This window comes from Eucyclogobius newberryi, unplaced genomic scaffold, assembly GCF_026437365.1.
Source record: "Eucyclogobius newberryi isolate DKJ021-1_F unplaced genomic scaffold, fEucNew1.0.hap1 SCAF_6, whole genome shotgun sequence".
NCBI classification, from domain to species: Eukaryota; Metazoa; Chordata; class Actinopteri; order Gobiiformes; family Gobiidae; genus Eucyclogobius; species Eucyclogobius newberryi.
Genome location: NW_027316278.1, coordinates 4459073 through 4472679, shown reverse-complemented (window position 1 = coordinate 4472679; position 13607 = coordinate 4459073). Strand labels below are relative to the sequence as shown.

Here is a 13607-nt window from a genome sequence, read left to right as displayed (position 1 = left end):
AAACCCTCGACAAAGCGACGCACGCCGTCTTTTATCCGGAGCGGCCCGTTTCCGTCACATTGAATCACGACTCGTTCGACCGTCGCCTTTAGCTGTTCTGCGTTTGTTGACTTTCCCACATTTACACCAGCAATAAACTGTGATACGCGACGTTATCATGCGTTTATGGCCCCGTGTAAACTGGTTTGATTGCCCTTACTCTTCTGTCGTGAGAGAAGATGCTTGATCCCACTTGTTCTATCTTGTTTTTGCTTACTCTGCGTGTGTTTTTGCTTACCCTGCGTGTATTTTTCTTACTCTGCGTGTGTTTCGTGTGTTTTTGCTTACCCTGCGTGTATTTTTGCTTACTCTGCGTGTGTTTCGTGTGTTTTTGCTTACTCTGCGTGTTTCTTGTTCTTCTCAGATACACCACTCTTTCGTACCGCGCTCCAGAGATGATCAACCTTTACGCAGGCAAAGCCATCACCACCATGGCCGACATCTGGGTGAGACAATCTTCTTTGTTTCTATCGTTTTGCTTCATCCTTGCTCTCTGCGCTCAACAGCACCACCGCGGCAGTGTGGTCTGAAGCGGTAAGAGCGGGCCGTGTGGTCTGAAGCGGTAAGAGCGGGCCGTGTGGTCTGAAGCGGTAAGAGCGGGCCGTGTGGTCTGAAGCGGTAAGAGCGGGCCGTGTGGTCTGAAGCGGTAAGAGCGGGCCGTGTGGTCTGAAGCGGTAAGAGCGGGCCGTGTGGTCTGAAGCGGTAAGAGCGGGCCGTGTGGTCTGAAGCGGTAAGAGCGGGCCGTGTGGTCTGAGGCCGTGTGGTCTGAAGCGGTAAACGCAACAATACAAATACATAATGACAAGTTGAGATCCCGCCCGTGTGTCCTCAGACCCTCAGACACGCTGCTCTTAGCGTCCCGGGTTTCCTGCCGTATCGCCCCCAATCCCCCCAAACCCGCCGCATCACCCCCAATCCCCCCAAACCCGCCGCATCGCCCCCAATCCCCCCAAACCCGCCGCATCGCCCCCAAACCCACCGCATCGCCCCCCCCCCCCCCCAAACCCGCCGCATCGCCCCCAATCCCCCCAAACCCCCCGCATCGCCCCCCCCAAACCTCCCGCGTGGCCCCCCCTTCCTCGCCCCCTGCACATTCTCACTTCCTGTTCCGAGTTTAGCCGTCGAGAAGTGAAACGCAGCTGTGAGCGATGCCGAGGGAGAATGAGGCGGACGTGCATATACGGTCAGACGGAGGCAGGATGAGGCGGTTTGTCATAATCGAGCAGTAGGACATGAGGAGAAGAGACATTCAGCAAAGACTGTTTATAATTTGAGGAAAGGAAAGCAACGATGAGCATGTTTTTGTACATTCATCTGTCAGTTTATGTTCATACAAATTAGAAACACGTCACACGCGTGTCATGATCGGGCGGAGAGCTTTGATCATCAGACAGAAGTGTTGAGGGGCGTGTTGAGGGGCGTGTTGAGGGGCGTGTTGAGGGGGCGTGTTGAGGGGGCGTGTTGAGGGGGCGTGTTGAGGGGCGTGTTGAGAGGCGTGTTGAGAGGCGTGTTGAGAGGCGTGTTGAGAGGCGTGTTGAGAGGCGTGTTGAGAGGCGAGTTGAGGGGCGGCGTGTTGCGGGGCGGCGTGTTGCGGGGCGGCGTGTTGCGGGGCGGCGTGTTGAGAGGAGGCGTGTTGAGAGGCGGCGTGTTGAGAGGCGAGTTCAGAGGCGTGTTGAGAGGCGTGTTGAGAGGAGGCGTGTTGAGAGGCGGCGTGTTGAGGGGCGGCGTGTTGAGAGGAGGCGTGTTGAGAGGCGGCGTGTTGAGAGGCGAGTTCAGAGGCGTGTTGAGAGGCGTGTTGAGGAGGCGTGTTGAGAGGCGGCGTGTTGAGAGGCGGCGTGTTGATAGGAGGCGTGTTGAGGGGCGGCGTGTTGAGGGGCGGCGTGTTGAGGGGCGGCGTGTTGAGGGGCGGCGTGTTGAGGGGCGGCGTGTTGAGGGGCGGCGTGTTGAGAGGAGGCGTGTTGAGGGGAGGCGTGTTGAGGGGAGGCGTGTTGAGGGGCGGCGTGTTGAGGGGCGGCGTGTTGAGGGGCGGCGTGTTGAGGGGCGGCGTGTTGAGGGGCGGCGTGTTGAGGGGCGGCGTGTTGAGAGGAGGCGTGTTGAGAGGCGGCGTGTTGAGAGGAGGCGTGTTGAGAGGAGGCGTGTTGAGAGGAGGCGTGTTGAGGGGAGGCGTGTTGAGGGGAGGCGTGTTGAGGGGCGGCGTGTTGAGGGGCGGCGTGTTGAGGGGCGGCGTGTTGAGGGGCGGCGTGTTGAGAGGAGGCGTGTTGAGAGGAGGCGTGTTGAGAGGAGGCGTGTTGAGAGGAGGCGTGTTGAGAGGAGGCGTGTTGAGAGGAGGCGTGTTGAGAGGAGGCGTGTTGAGAGGAGGCGTGTTGAGGGGAGGCGTGTTGAGGGGAGGCGTGTTGAGGGGAGGCGTGTTGAGGGGCGGCGTGTTGAGGGGCGGCGTGTTGAGGGGCGGCGTGTTGAGGGGCGGCGTGTTGAGGGGCGGCGTGTTGAGAGGCGGCGTGTTGAGGGGCGGCGTGTTGAGAGGAGGCGTGTTGAGAGGAGGCGTGTTGAGAGGAGGCGTGTTGAGAGGAGGCGTGTTGAGAGGAGGCGTGTTGAGGGGAGGCGTGTTGAGGGGAGGCGTGTTGAGGGGAGGCGTGTTGAGAGGAGGCGTGTTGAGGGGAGGCGTGTTGAGAGGAGGCGTGTTGAGCGGAGGCGTGTTCAGAGCTCCCATGAGAGCATTTCTTGATCATACTCCTGCAGTTATTGGACTAGTAGGAGTACTTGTACTGCGTTTGTAGCACACGTAGTTCCAGTTGTTTGGTACTTTGTATACTTCTGTATACATTATTTCAAACTTTAGAAAGTACTAGAACTTCTACTGCTTTTACTAGTGACTACACGTTTCCACTGCAGATCCAGACGCTCACATGATCTCGTGTGTTTCCGTTGAGGATGTAAAAGGCGGTGCAGGGGCAGAAGTACTCCAGCTTTAAACACGTCGCACACACAAACTTAAACGTGTGAATCGCTGAGATCGGACTCCAGATTAAAATGTATAATTTAGGTCTGATTTGAGTCTTATTTATGTTTTAAATACTTTTCGGTGTCGAGACCTGTTCATAATCTACCATCAACACTAGTTTTAGTGTCTAATGGAGGCGGAAGTATGATTTTAAAAAACCTGTAATTTATGTTTTTTAGAAATAGAATATCATGTACTTAATAAAAGTACTAAAGTGTTATCATGTACTTGATAAAAGTACTAAAGTGTTCTCATGTACTTGATAAAAGTACTAAAGTGTTCTCATGTACTTGATAAAAGTACTAAAGTGTTCTCATGTACTTGATAAAAGTACTAAAGTGTTCTCATGTACTTGATAAAAGTACTAAAGTGTTCTCATGTACTTGATAAAAGTACTAAAGTGTTCTCATGTACTTGATAAAAGTACTAAAGTGTTCTCATGTACTTGATAAAAGTACTAAAGTGTTCTCATGTACTTGATAAAAGTACTAAAGTGTTCTCATGTACTTAATAAAAGTACTAAAGTGTTCTCATGTACTTAATAAAAGTACTAAAGTGTTCTCATGTACTTAATAAAAGTACTAAAGTGTTCTCATGTACTTGATAAAAGTACTAAAGTGTTCTCATGTACTTGATAAAGAAGGCTGATGTGTGTGTTCCTCAGGCTCTGGGATGCTTGTTGTACAAGCTGTGTTTCTTCACACTTCCTTTTGGGGAGAGTCAAGTGGCCATTTGTGATGGAACCTTTATCATCCCCGATAACTCCAAATACTCGGCCAAACTGCACCGCCTCATCAGTAAGTACTTCCTTCTTCTTGCTCTTCCTCTTCTTCCTCTTGCTCTTCTTCCTCTTCTTCATGCTCTTGCTCTTCTTCCTCCTGTTCTGTCATGCTTATTTTCCTTTTGAAGTGACTGAATACTTAAACAAAGGCTCCCTCTTGTGGCCACAGGCGTGAACTGCATTATGAACCTTCGCTGCATCGTCCTGGTTATTAAAGAGCAGATGATTAAAGAGCAGATTATTACAGAGCAGATCTGTTTTCTGTTTACTGCAGATGTGGTGTTTAAAAAAAGTCTAAGTGACATTTATTTAAAGGTTGAATGGACGTTTTTTTTGGCCCAAATCTGAGTCTTATTTCCTCGTGGCGTGGACTGCCGATTAGTCCTGCCACGTGTCAATCATAAAACGCACCTACCGCTCACCTGCAGCCTCGTGTGGCTCGTCCCCCGAGAGCAGCACGGTTCCATGTGTCTAAGCGCATTGATCTATCATAATATAGTTCCCTCAGTGTACGGGACAAAATGAAGACGGAGAAAGACAGTTCGAGTTGACTCATAAAAGACGGAAATCTACGGGAGACGAGAGATGCGATGTGATCCGTCGCGCTAATAAACAAACGCACGTGTGTGTTGTATCAGTCCACACGGGGGAGTGGCATGTGCACTTCCGCCTGCGTTCTCAAATCGCCAAAAAAATCGTCCATTGCGCCTTTAATGCTGCACGATTTGGGAAAAATATAATCATGTTCTGCCCGTCACAATTGAGAAACAGGATAAATGTTACGGCTGCACAGTGACTCTTCAGAGCAAAATATACAGTTTGTCTCGTCTTGCTTTAAACGCTGTGACCCTGCGTCTCCAGGATACATGCTGGAGCCCGACCAGGACAAGAGGCCCGACATTTACCAGGTCTCGTACTTCGCCTTCAAGCTGGCCGGGAAAGACTGCCCCGTGCCCAACCTTTTTGTGAGTCCTCGTCTTTCCCCCGATCACGGAGTCTTGAGTCGTGCGGTTGTTGACGTGCGGTTTGTTTCCCTCCAGAACTCGCCCATCCCCACGTCGTTACCGGAGCCGCTCACCGCCAGCGACATCGCGGCCAAGAAGAGCATGACCAAAGCCAGGTACACGCCCACGTGACGTTTGACCGCGGGCGTTTCCTTCGACTCACCAGCTTTAGAAAGACAAAAGAATATATAAAACCTGCGTAAGCCTTAGATTTGTAATGACTTTTAAGTATTTATTTATTTTAACATGAAACTCGACACAGAAATAAACTAAATGCTAAATTCGTAGTCCGACATAATTGTCTCGTTTGGTCCAAAGTTTTACCAATTTGTCAAATGTTTCAAGTTTAGTCCGAGTTTAATCGTCTCCATTTTTCTCATTTATTTCAACGTTCAAGAGCTGATTTGTGTCTTCAAAGACTATTTGTATCCGACATAGATTTGATGCAGATTCATGTTTAATTGGACAATCATCGTCAGGGCGTAAACATGTGGATTTAACACTGCGGTTGCCAGGTCCTGCTCCTAAATCCAGCCCAAAGCTTTAATCTGCAGCTCACAGCTCTCTGTGATTGTAGTTCCATTTTAATCCAGTAGGAGGCAGGCTACTTACACTTCCTGTAATAATATACGTTTCTATAAATATCACTTCAGTGGGAATAATAAAATGTGTTTTATGAAGCATTATAAGTCAGTCCCAATGACCTCGTGTTGAAACCTTGAAACAATCGACTTCACGAGGTTCGGAATATTTTTACACAAACATTTAAAATATTTCTTTATATACTTTGACGGAGCGTTTAAACCAGGACCAAATACTTTTCATCTTGTGCTATTTTTTTCAAAAATAGAAACATAAAACAAGCAACAAAACCAAAGGGCAAAATAATAATAATAATAATAATAATAATAATAATAATAATAATACATTAATACAATACATTAATACAATAAAATGATAATCAAATAAATAAATAAAATGCGTACAAACATAAAAATACATATATGACGTAACTAAATCGCAGACTAAAATGTTTTTAAGTCTTATTTAGTCCAAAGTTCCTGAAATTTGTCCATTTTCAAATTAAGTCTGAACGTCATCTTCATTTGTCGAATGTCTGTCAGGTCTGTGTCGTCCCCCTCTTTGTGATTGGCTGCCAGTCGCCCCGGGCAACAGTCTGAACTTGATCGTATCTTGAATATGGAGCGTGTGTTTCAGGATCACCGACTCCGTGGGTCCGACCGAGACGTCCATCGCTCCCCGACAGCGTCCGAAGGCGGCCAACAGTAACGTGCTTCCTCTCAGCGTCACGGTCACTCCGGTCAAGATGAGCGCGCCGCCTGCTGCCAACGGCAACGGACACAAAGGTTCACTTCAAAGCACCCACCGCAGACAGGCCGTGGGAGGGCTTCAACACACACTAGAGGGTTTTTATGAGGGAACGTTTGTATGTGAAACCATCTGTCAATCACTAGGACGTCAGGACCATTCGCTCAATCCACAATCGTGATTCGCAAGAATTAAAAAAACGAGCAGAAAGTGGTTTTAATTTAAACTATAGTTGAATAAAACCCATAAAAAAAAAGTACCATATTTTCTGTCGCACCAGCCAAAACAAAATGCATAATAGAGAAGAAAAACACATATAAGTCGCACTGGAGTATAAGTCGCATTTTTGGGGAAAATTATTTGATAAAATCCAAGACCAAGAACAGACATTTGATCTTGGAATGCAGTTTAAAATAACACATGAGAGAACATGGTTGACGGCATCAGCTCCAGGCTCCTTAAGTCCTGCAGATGAACTCTGTGGAGTTATGGAGCATGTCTTCAACATGAGCCTGAAGCTCAGGGTGGTACCACAGGTCTGAAGACCTCCTGTCTGGTACCACAGGTCTGAAGACCTCCTGTCTGGTACCACAGGTCTGAAGACCTCCTGTCTGGTACCACAGGTCTGAAGACTTCCTGTCTGGTACCACAGGTCTGAAGACCTCCTGTCTGGTACCACAGGTCTGAAGACCTCCTGTCTGGTACCACAGGTCTGAAGACCTCCTGTCTGGTACCACAGGTCTGAAGACCTCCTGTCTGGTACCACAGGTCTGAAGACCTCCTGTCTGGTACCACAGGTCTGAAGACTTCCTGTCTGGTACCACAGGTCTGAAGACCTCCTGTCTGGTACCACAGGTCTGAAGACCTCCTGTCTGGTACCACAGGTCTGAAGACTTCCTGTCTGGTACCACAGGTCTGAAGACTTCCTGTCTGGTACCACAGGTCTGAAGACCTCCTGTCTGGTACCACAGGTCTGAAGACCTCCTGTCTGGTACCACAGGTCTGAAGACTTCCTGTCTGGTACCACAGGTCTGAAGACTTCCTGTCTGGTACCACAGGTCTGAAGACTTCCTGTCTGGTACCACAGGTCTGAAGACCTCCTGTCTGGTACCACAGGTCTGAAGACTTCCTGTCTGGTACCACAGGTCTGAAGACTTCCTGTCTGGTACCACAGGTCTGAAGACTTCCTGTCTGGTACCACAGGTCTGAAGACCTCCTGTCTGGTACCACAGGTCTGAAGACCTCCTGTCTGGTACCACAGGTCTGAAGACCTCCTGTCTGGTACCACAGGTCTGAAGACCTCCTGTCTGGTACCACAGGTCTGAAGACCTCCTGTCTGGTACCACAGGTCTGAAGACCTCCTGTCTGGTACCTGTGCCCAAGACACCGCGCCCCAAAGACTTCAACAGCTTCAGGCCGGTGGCTCTCACGTCCTGATGAAGACACTGGAGCTGGTCCTGGACCACCTCCGCTCCACCCTGAGCTCAGCCATGGACCCGCTGCAGTTTGCATACGTCCTGGCATCGGAGTGGAGGACGCCGTCATCTCCTGCTGCACCGCTCTCTCTCTCACCTGGAAAAGCCTAGCAGCTCTGTGAGGATCCTGTTCTTTCATCTTTCCAGCGCCTTCAACACCATCAGCTCCTGAGGGACAAGCTGGAGACGGCTCCTGAGGGACAAGCTGGAGACGGCTGGTGTGGAGTATGACCTGGCAGAGTGGATCCTGGACTACCTCACAGACCGACCCCAGTTTGTGAGAGCCCGGAACTGTGTGTCTGACACTCGGACCTGCAGTGTGGGGGCCCTGCTGTGTGGGGGCCCTGCCGTGTGGGGGCCCTGCCGTGTGGGGGCCCTGCCGTGTGGGGGCCCTGCCGTGTGGGGGCCCTGCCGTGTGGGGGCCCTGCCGTGTGGGGGCCCTGCCGTGTGGGGGCCCTGCCGTGTGGGGGCCCTGCAGTGTGGGGGCCCTGCAGTGTGGGGGCGCCCCAGGGCACTGTCCTCGCGCCCTTTCTCTTCACCCTTTACACTGCAGACTTCAGACATGACACGGACAGCTGTGTCCTGCAGAAGTTCTCTGACCACTCTGCCATCATCGGACTCATCACGGACGATGATGATGCGGAGTACAGAGGACTGGAGCAGGACTTTGTGGAACCTCCTCCTCATCAACGCGGGGAAGACCAAGGAGATGGTGGTGGACTTCCACAGAGGCCACGCCCCCCTCACCAGTGAACATCCAGGGACGGGACAGGCCACGCCCCCCTCACCAGTGAACATCCAGGGACGGGACAGGCCACGCCCCCCTCACCCGTGAACATCCAGGGACGGGAGAGGCCACGCCCCCCTCACCTGTGAACATCCAGGGACGGGAGAGGCCACGCCCCCCTCACCTGTGAACATCCAGGGACGGGACAGGCCACGCCCCCTCATCCAGGGACGTGACATTGAGAGAGTGACTCATACAAGTACCTGGTGTTCATCTGAACCACAAACTGGACTCACAACACAGACTGTACAGGAAGAGCCAGAGTCGGCTCTACCTCCTGAGGAGACTCAGGTCTTTTGGAATGACAGGGCCGCTCCTGACAGGGCCGCTCCTGACAGGGCCTCTCCTGACAGGGCCTCTCCTGACAGGGCCACTCCTGACAGGGCCACTCCTGAAGACCTTCTACGACTCTGTGGTGGCATCAGCTCCTGTATGGTGTGGCCTGCTGGAGCAGCAGCATCACAGAGAGGGAGAGGAAGAGGCTGGACAGAGTCATCAAGAAGTCCAGCTCCGTCCTGGGCTGTGCTCTGGACTCGGTGCAGGAGGTGGGGGACAGGAGGGTCCTGGCTAGATTCACATCTATGCTGGACCATGAGTGTCGCCCCCTGCAGGACACTCTGTCCCCTGCAGGACACTCTGTCCTCTCTGTCCTTCAGTGACTGATCCACCCTCGCTGTGTGAAGGAGACGTTTCACAGTCTTTCCTTCTGCTGCTGTCAGACTTTATAACAAACACTGTTAGTCCTGAACATGTGCAATTACTGTCGTGATCACATGCAATGGTATTTATTTATTTATTTTTATCTTTATTATTTTCCCCTCCATCCCTTGTTGGGAAATGGGAGTTTTTGTTTATAGGAGATCTTTTACTGAAAGTGTTTTTCAAACTTCCTATAAGTGATCTGTTCTTCTGGATCTACCTCTGTATCTTCCTGCGTTGCAACAATGAAATTTCCCCATGTGGGACAATAAAGGAATATCTTATCTTTTGGTGAACAGGTGTACGTATGCTAACGCTAACACCTTCAGCTACATGACGTATGCTAACGCTAACACCTTCAGCTACATGACGTATGCTAACGCTAACACCTTCAGCTACATGAGGTATGCTAACACCTTCAGCTACATGACGTATGCTAACGCCCACACCTTCAGCTACATGACGTATGCTAACGCCCACACCTTCAGCTACATGACGTATGCTAACGCCAACACCTTCCGCTACATGACGTATGCTAACGCTAACACCTTCAGCTACATGAGGCACAGACAGAACTGTGGTAAGTGTCTGGTATGTTAACGTAACATATGAACAGTTATTCAGATAACTATAGCATAAAGAACATGCTAACAAGTTTAGCAAAGCATCAGTTTTACCCCAAATCACTAAATCCACTGAATTCTTCTTCCTCTGTGTCACTTCTAAACAACTCCACAAACTCCAGAGGAAGAGGAAGTGCAGATTCTTCTTCTGCGTCGCTTAGAGCCTAGAGCGCCCTCTGGTGGTTGTTGGTGTGAAAATAACGGAACAAAATGATATAATAATGTGTTAATAATATCACATATAAGGCTCACCCCGACCAAACTACGAAAAAAGTTTTTAAAAAGTAATTTATCTGGTGTTTTTTTTGTTGCATTTACTTGAAAAATATATTTTGTCTTTCACATTCATAAAGCTTGTCACAAACTTGAGGAATAGTAATGCGTTTGAGTTTTCACACAGTCTCAGTGCCAATCGTGAATACCGTATTATCTGGACTATAAGTTGCACCAGCCAAAAAATGCATAATAGAGAAGAAAAAAAATATATAAGTTGCACTGGAGAATGAAATGCGGTTGGAATTGTGAAAATAACAAATATCACATAAGTCGCTCCAGAGTATAATTGTATAAGAAGTCGCACCCCGGGACAAAACTATGAAAAAAGGTGCAACTTATAGTCCTGAAAATACGGTAATCGTTAAATGGTGATGTATTTTCTCATATTAATGACACTAAAGTTTGAGGTCGTGGCGTCGCGGTCCATTAGCAAACGTTTTGGAGTCAAAGAACCTAAAGAACATCAGAAGGATCTTTTATTCGCTGAACTTTGATCATCGGTTGCTATAATTCTCACTCTGGTTTCTGGCGTGTGTTTTGTGTCCGTGCAGCTCCGACCCCCGGCTCCGCGGCGCCCCCTCTGGCCCCGCAGAGCAACAACAGCCAACAGCACCGAGTCCTGCAGCAGCTTCAGCCTGGAGACCTGAGGCTCCAGCAGCTGCAGCAGCCACACCCACAGCCTCAGCCACACCCACAGCATCAGCCACACCCACAGCCTCAGCCACACCCACAGACTCACCCGCAGCCACACCCACAGCATCAGCCACACCCACAGCATCAGCCACACCCACAGCATCAGCCACACCCACAGCATCAGCCACACCCACAGCATCAGCCACACCCACAGACTCACCCGCAGCATCAGCCACACCCACAGCATCAGCCACACCCACAGACTCACCCGCAGCATCAGCCACACCCACAGCCACACCCGGTGCATCCACAGCCCGGGCACCAACATCTTCAGCAGGCACAACAGGCACAACAGCTACAATATCTACAGGTAAGAGTTAGTAGTACAGTGTATTTAGAGTTCACAGTACAGTGTATTTAGAGTTCACAGTACAGTGTATTTAGAGTTCACAGTACAGTGCATTTAGAGTAAGCAGTACAGTGTATTTAGAGTTCGCAGTACAATGTATTTAGAGTTGGCAGTACAGTGTATTTAGAATTATCAGTACAGTGTATTTAGAGTTCACAGTACAGTGTATTTAGAGTTCACTGTACAGTGCATTTAGAGTAAGCAGTACAGTGTATTTAGAGTTCGCAGTACAATGTATTTAGAGTTTGCGGTACAGTGTATTTAGAGTTCGCGGTACAGTGTATTTAGAGTTCGCGGTACAGTGTATTTAGAGTTTGCGGTACAGTGTATTTAGTTTGCGGTACAGTGTATTTAGAGTTCGCAGTACAATGTATTTAGAGTTTGCGGTACAGTGTATTTAGAGTTCGCAGTACAATGTATTTAGAGTTGGCAGTACAGTGTATTTAGAATTATCAGTACAGTGTATTTAGAGTTCACAGTACAGTGTATTTAGAGTTCACTGTACAGTGCATTTAGAGTAAGCAGTACAGTGTATTTAGAGTTCGCAGTACAATGTATTTAGAGTTTGCGGTACAGTGTATTTAGAGTTCGCGGTACAGTGTATTTAGAGTTCGCGGTACAGTGTATTTAGAGTTTGCGGTACAGTGTATTTAGTTTGCGGTACAGTGTATTTAGAGTTCGCAGTACAATGTATTTAGAGTTTGCGGTACAGTGTATTTAGAGTTCGCAGTACAATGTATTTAGAGTTGGCAGTACAGTGTATTTAGAATTATCAGTACAGTGTATTTAGAGTTCACAGTACAGTGTATTTAGAGTTCACAGTACAGTGCATTTAGAGTAAGCAGTACAGTGTATTTAGAGTTCGCAGTACAATGTATTTAGAGTTTGCGGTACAGTGTATTTAGAGTTCGCGGTACAGTGTATTTAGAGTTCGCAGTACAATGTATTTAGAGTTTGCGGTACAGTGTATTTAGAGTTTGCGGTACAATGTATTCTCATGTCTTGACCGTCCAGCGGGTCACTGAGCGTCGGTCTTTTGAACTCAACCCAGTTTGATTGTTCAGCACATGCAGGATCTGATGGTTGCCATGGTTACACTCTTGGCTCATGATCACGAGGAATAAGCACCAAGAGCACATCATCTGCCGTTCGGTCTTTAAAGTAAAGCTGCTGCTTCCATGACCCAAACACTGTGACCTACGTACACTGTGTGGAGCGGGTGTGTGATGCTTGTTCTCCCTGTGTCCAGTACCAACAGGCCCTTGTGTGTGATGCTTGTTCTCCCTGTGTCCAGTACCAACAGGCCCTTGTGTGTGATGCTTGTTCTCCCTGTGTCCAGTACCAACAGGCCCTTGTGTGTGATGCTTGTTCTTCCTGTGTCCAGTACCAACAGGCCCTTGTGTGTGATGCTTGTTCTTCCTGTGTCCAGTACCAACAGGCCCTTGTGTGTTATGCTTGTTCTTCCTGTGTCCAGTACCAACAGGCCCTTGTGTGTGATGCTTGTTCTCCCTGTGTCCAGTACCAACAGGCCCTTGTGTGTGATGCTTGTTCTTCCTGTGTCCAGTACCAACAGGCCCTTGTGTGTGATGCTTGTTCTCCATGTGTCCAGTACCAACAGGCCCTTGTGTGTGATGCTTGTTCTCCATGTGTCCAGTACCAACAGGCCCTTGTGTGTGATGCTTGTTCTCCATGTGTCCAGTACCAACAGGCCCTTGTGTGTGATGCTTGTTCTCCCTGTGTCCAGTACCAACAGGCCCTTGTGTGTGATGCTTGTTCTTCCTGTGTCCAGTACCAACAGGCCCTTGTGTGTGATGCTTGTTCTCCATGTGTCCAGTACCAACAGGCCCTTGTGTGTGATGCTTGTTCTCCATGTGTCCAGTACCAACAGGCCCTTGTGTGTGATGCTTGTTCTCCCTGTGTCCAGTACCAACAGGCCCTTGTGTGTGATGCTTGTTCTTCCTGTGTCCAGTACCAACAGGCCCTTGTGTGTGATGCTTGTTCTCCCTGTGTCCAGTACCAACAGGCCCTTGTGTGTGATGCTTGTTCTTCCTGTGTCCAGTACCAACAGGCCCTTGTGTGTGATGCTTGTTCTCCCTGTGTCCAGTACCAACAGGCCCTTGTGTGTGATGCTTGTTCTCCCTGTGTCCAGTACCAACAGGCCCTTGTGTTATGCTTGTTCTTCCTGTGTCCAGTACCAACAGGCCCTTGTGTGTGATGCTTGTTCTTCCTGTGTCCAGTACCAACAGGCCCTTGTGTGTGATGCTTGTTCTTCCTGTGTCCAGTACCAACAGGCCCTTGTGTGTGATGCTTGTTCTCCCTGTGTCCAGTACCAACAGGCCCTTGTGTGTGATGCTTGTTCTTCCTGTGTCCAGTACCAACAGGCCCTTGTGTGTGATGCTTGTTCTTCCTGTGTCCAGTACCAACAGGCCCTTGTGTGTGATGCTTGTTCTCCATGTGTCCAGTACCAACAGGCCCTTGTGTGTGATGCTTGTTCTCCATGTGTCCAGTACCAACAGGCCCTTGTGTGTGATGCTTGTTCTCCCTGTGTCCAGTA

The 13607-nt window shown here is 49.3% G+C and overlaps 1 protein-coding gene across 1 annotated transcript in view; it reads left to right on the top strand.

The window, feature by feature from the left end:
- Window positions 1-13607, top strand: part of bmp2k (BMP2 inducible kinase) — a 62562-nt gene that overhangs the window by 26809 nt on the left and 22146 nt on the right. Inside the window, exons 6-11 of the mRNA XM_072432602.1 lie at window positions 404-485; window positions 3702-3834; window positions 4680-4783; window positions 4859-4938; window positions 6041-6189; window positions 10563-11014. Of these exons, the coding sequence (XP_072288703.1) occupies window positions 404-485; window positions 3702-3834; window positions 4680-4783; window positions 4859-4938; window positions 6041-6189; window positions 10563-11014 (1000 nt within the window). The remainder of the gene's footprint in view (window positions 1-403; window positions 486-3701; window positions 3835-4679; window positions 4784-4858; window positions 4939-6040; window positions 6190-10562; window positions 11015-13607) is intronic.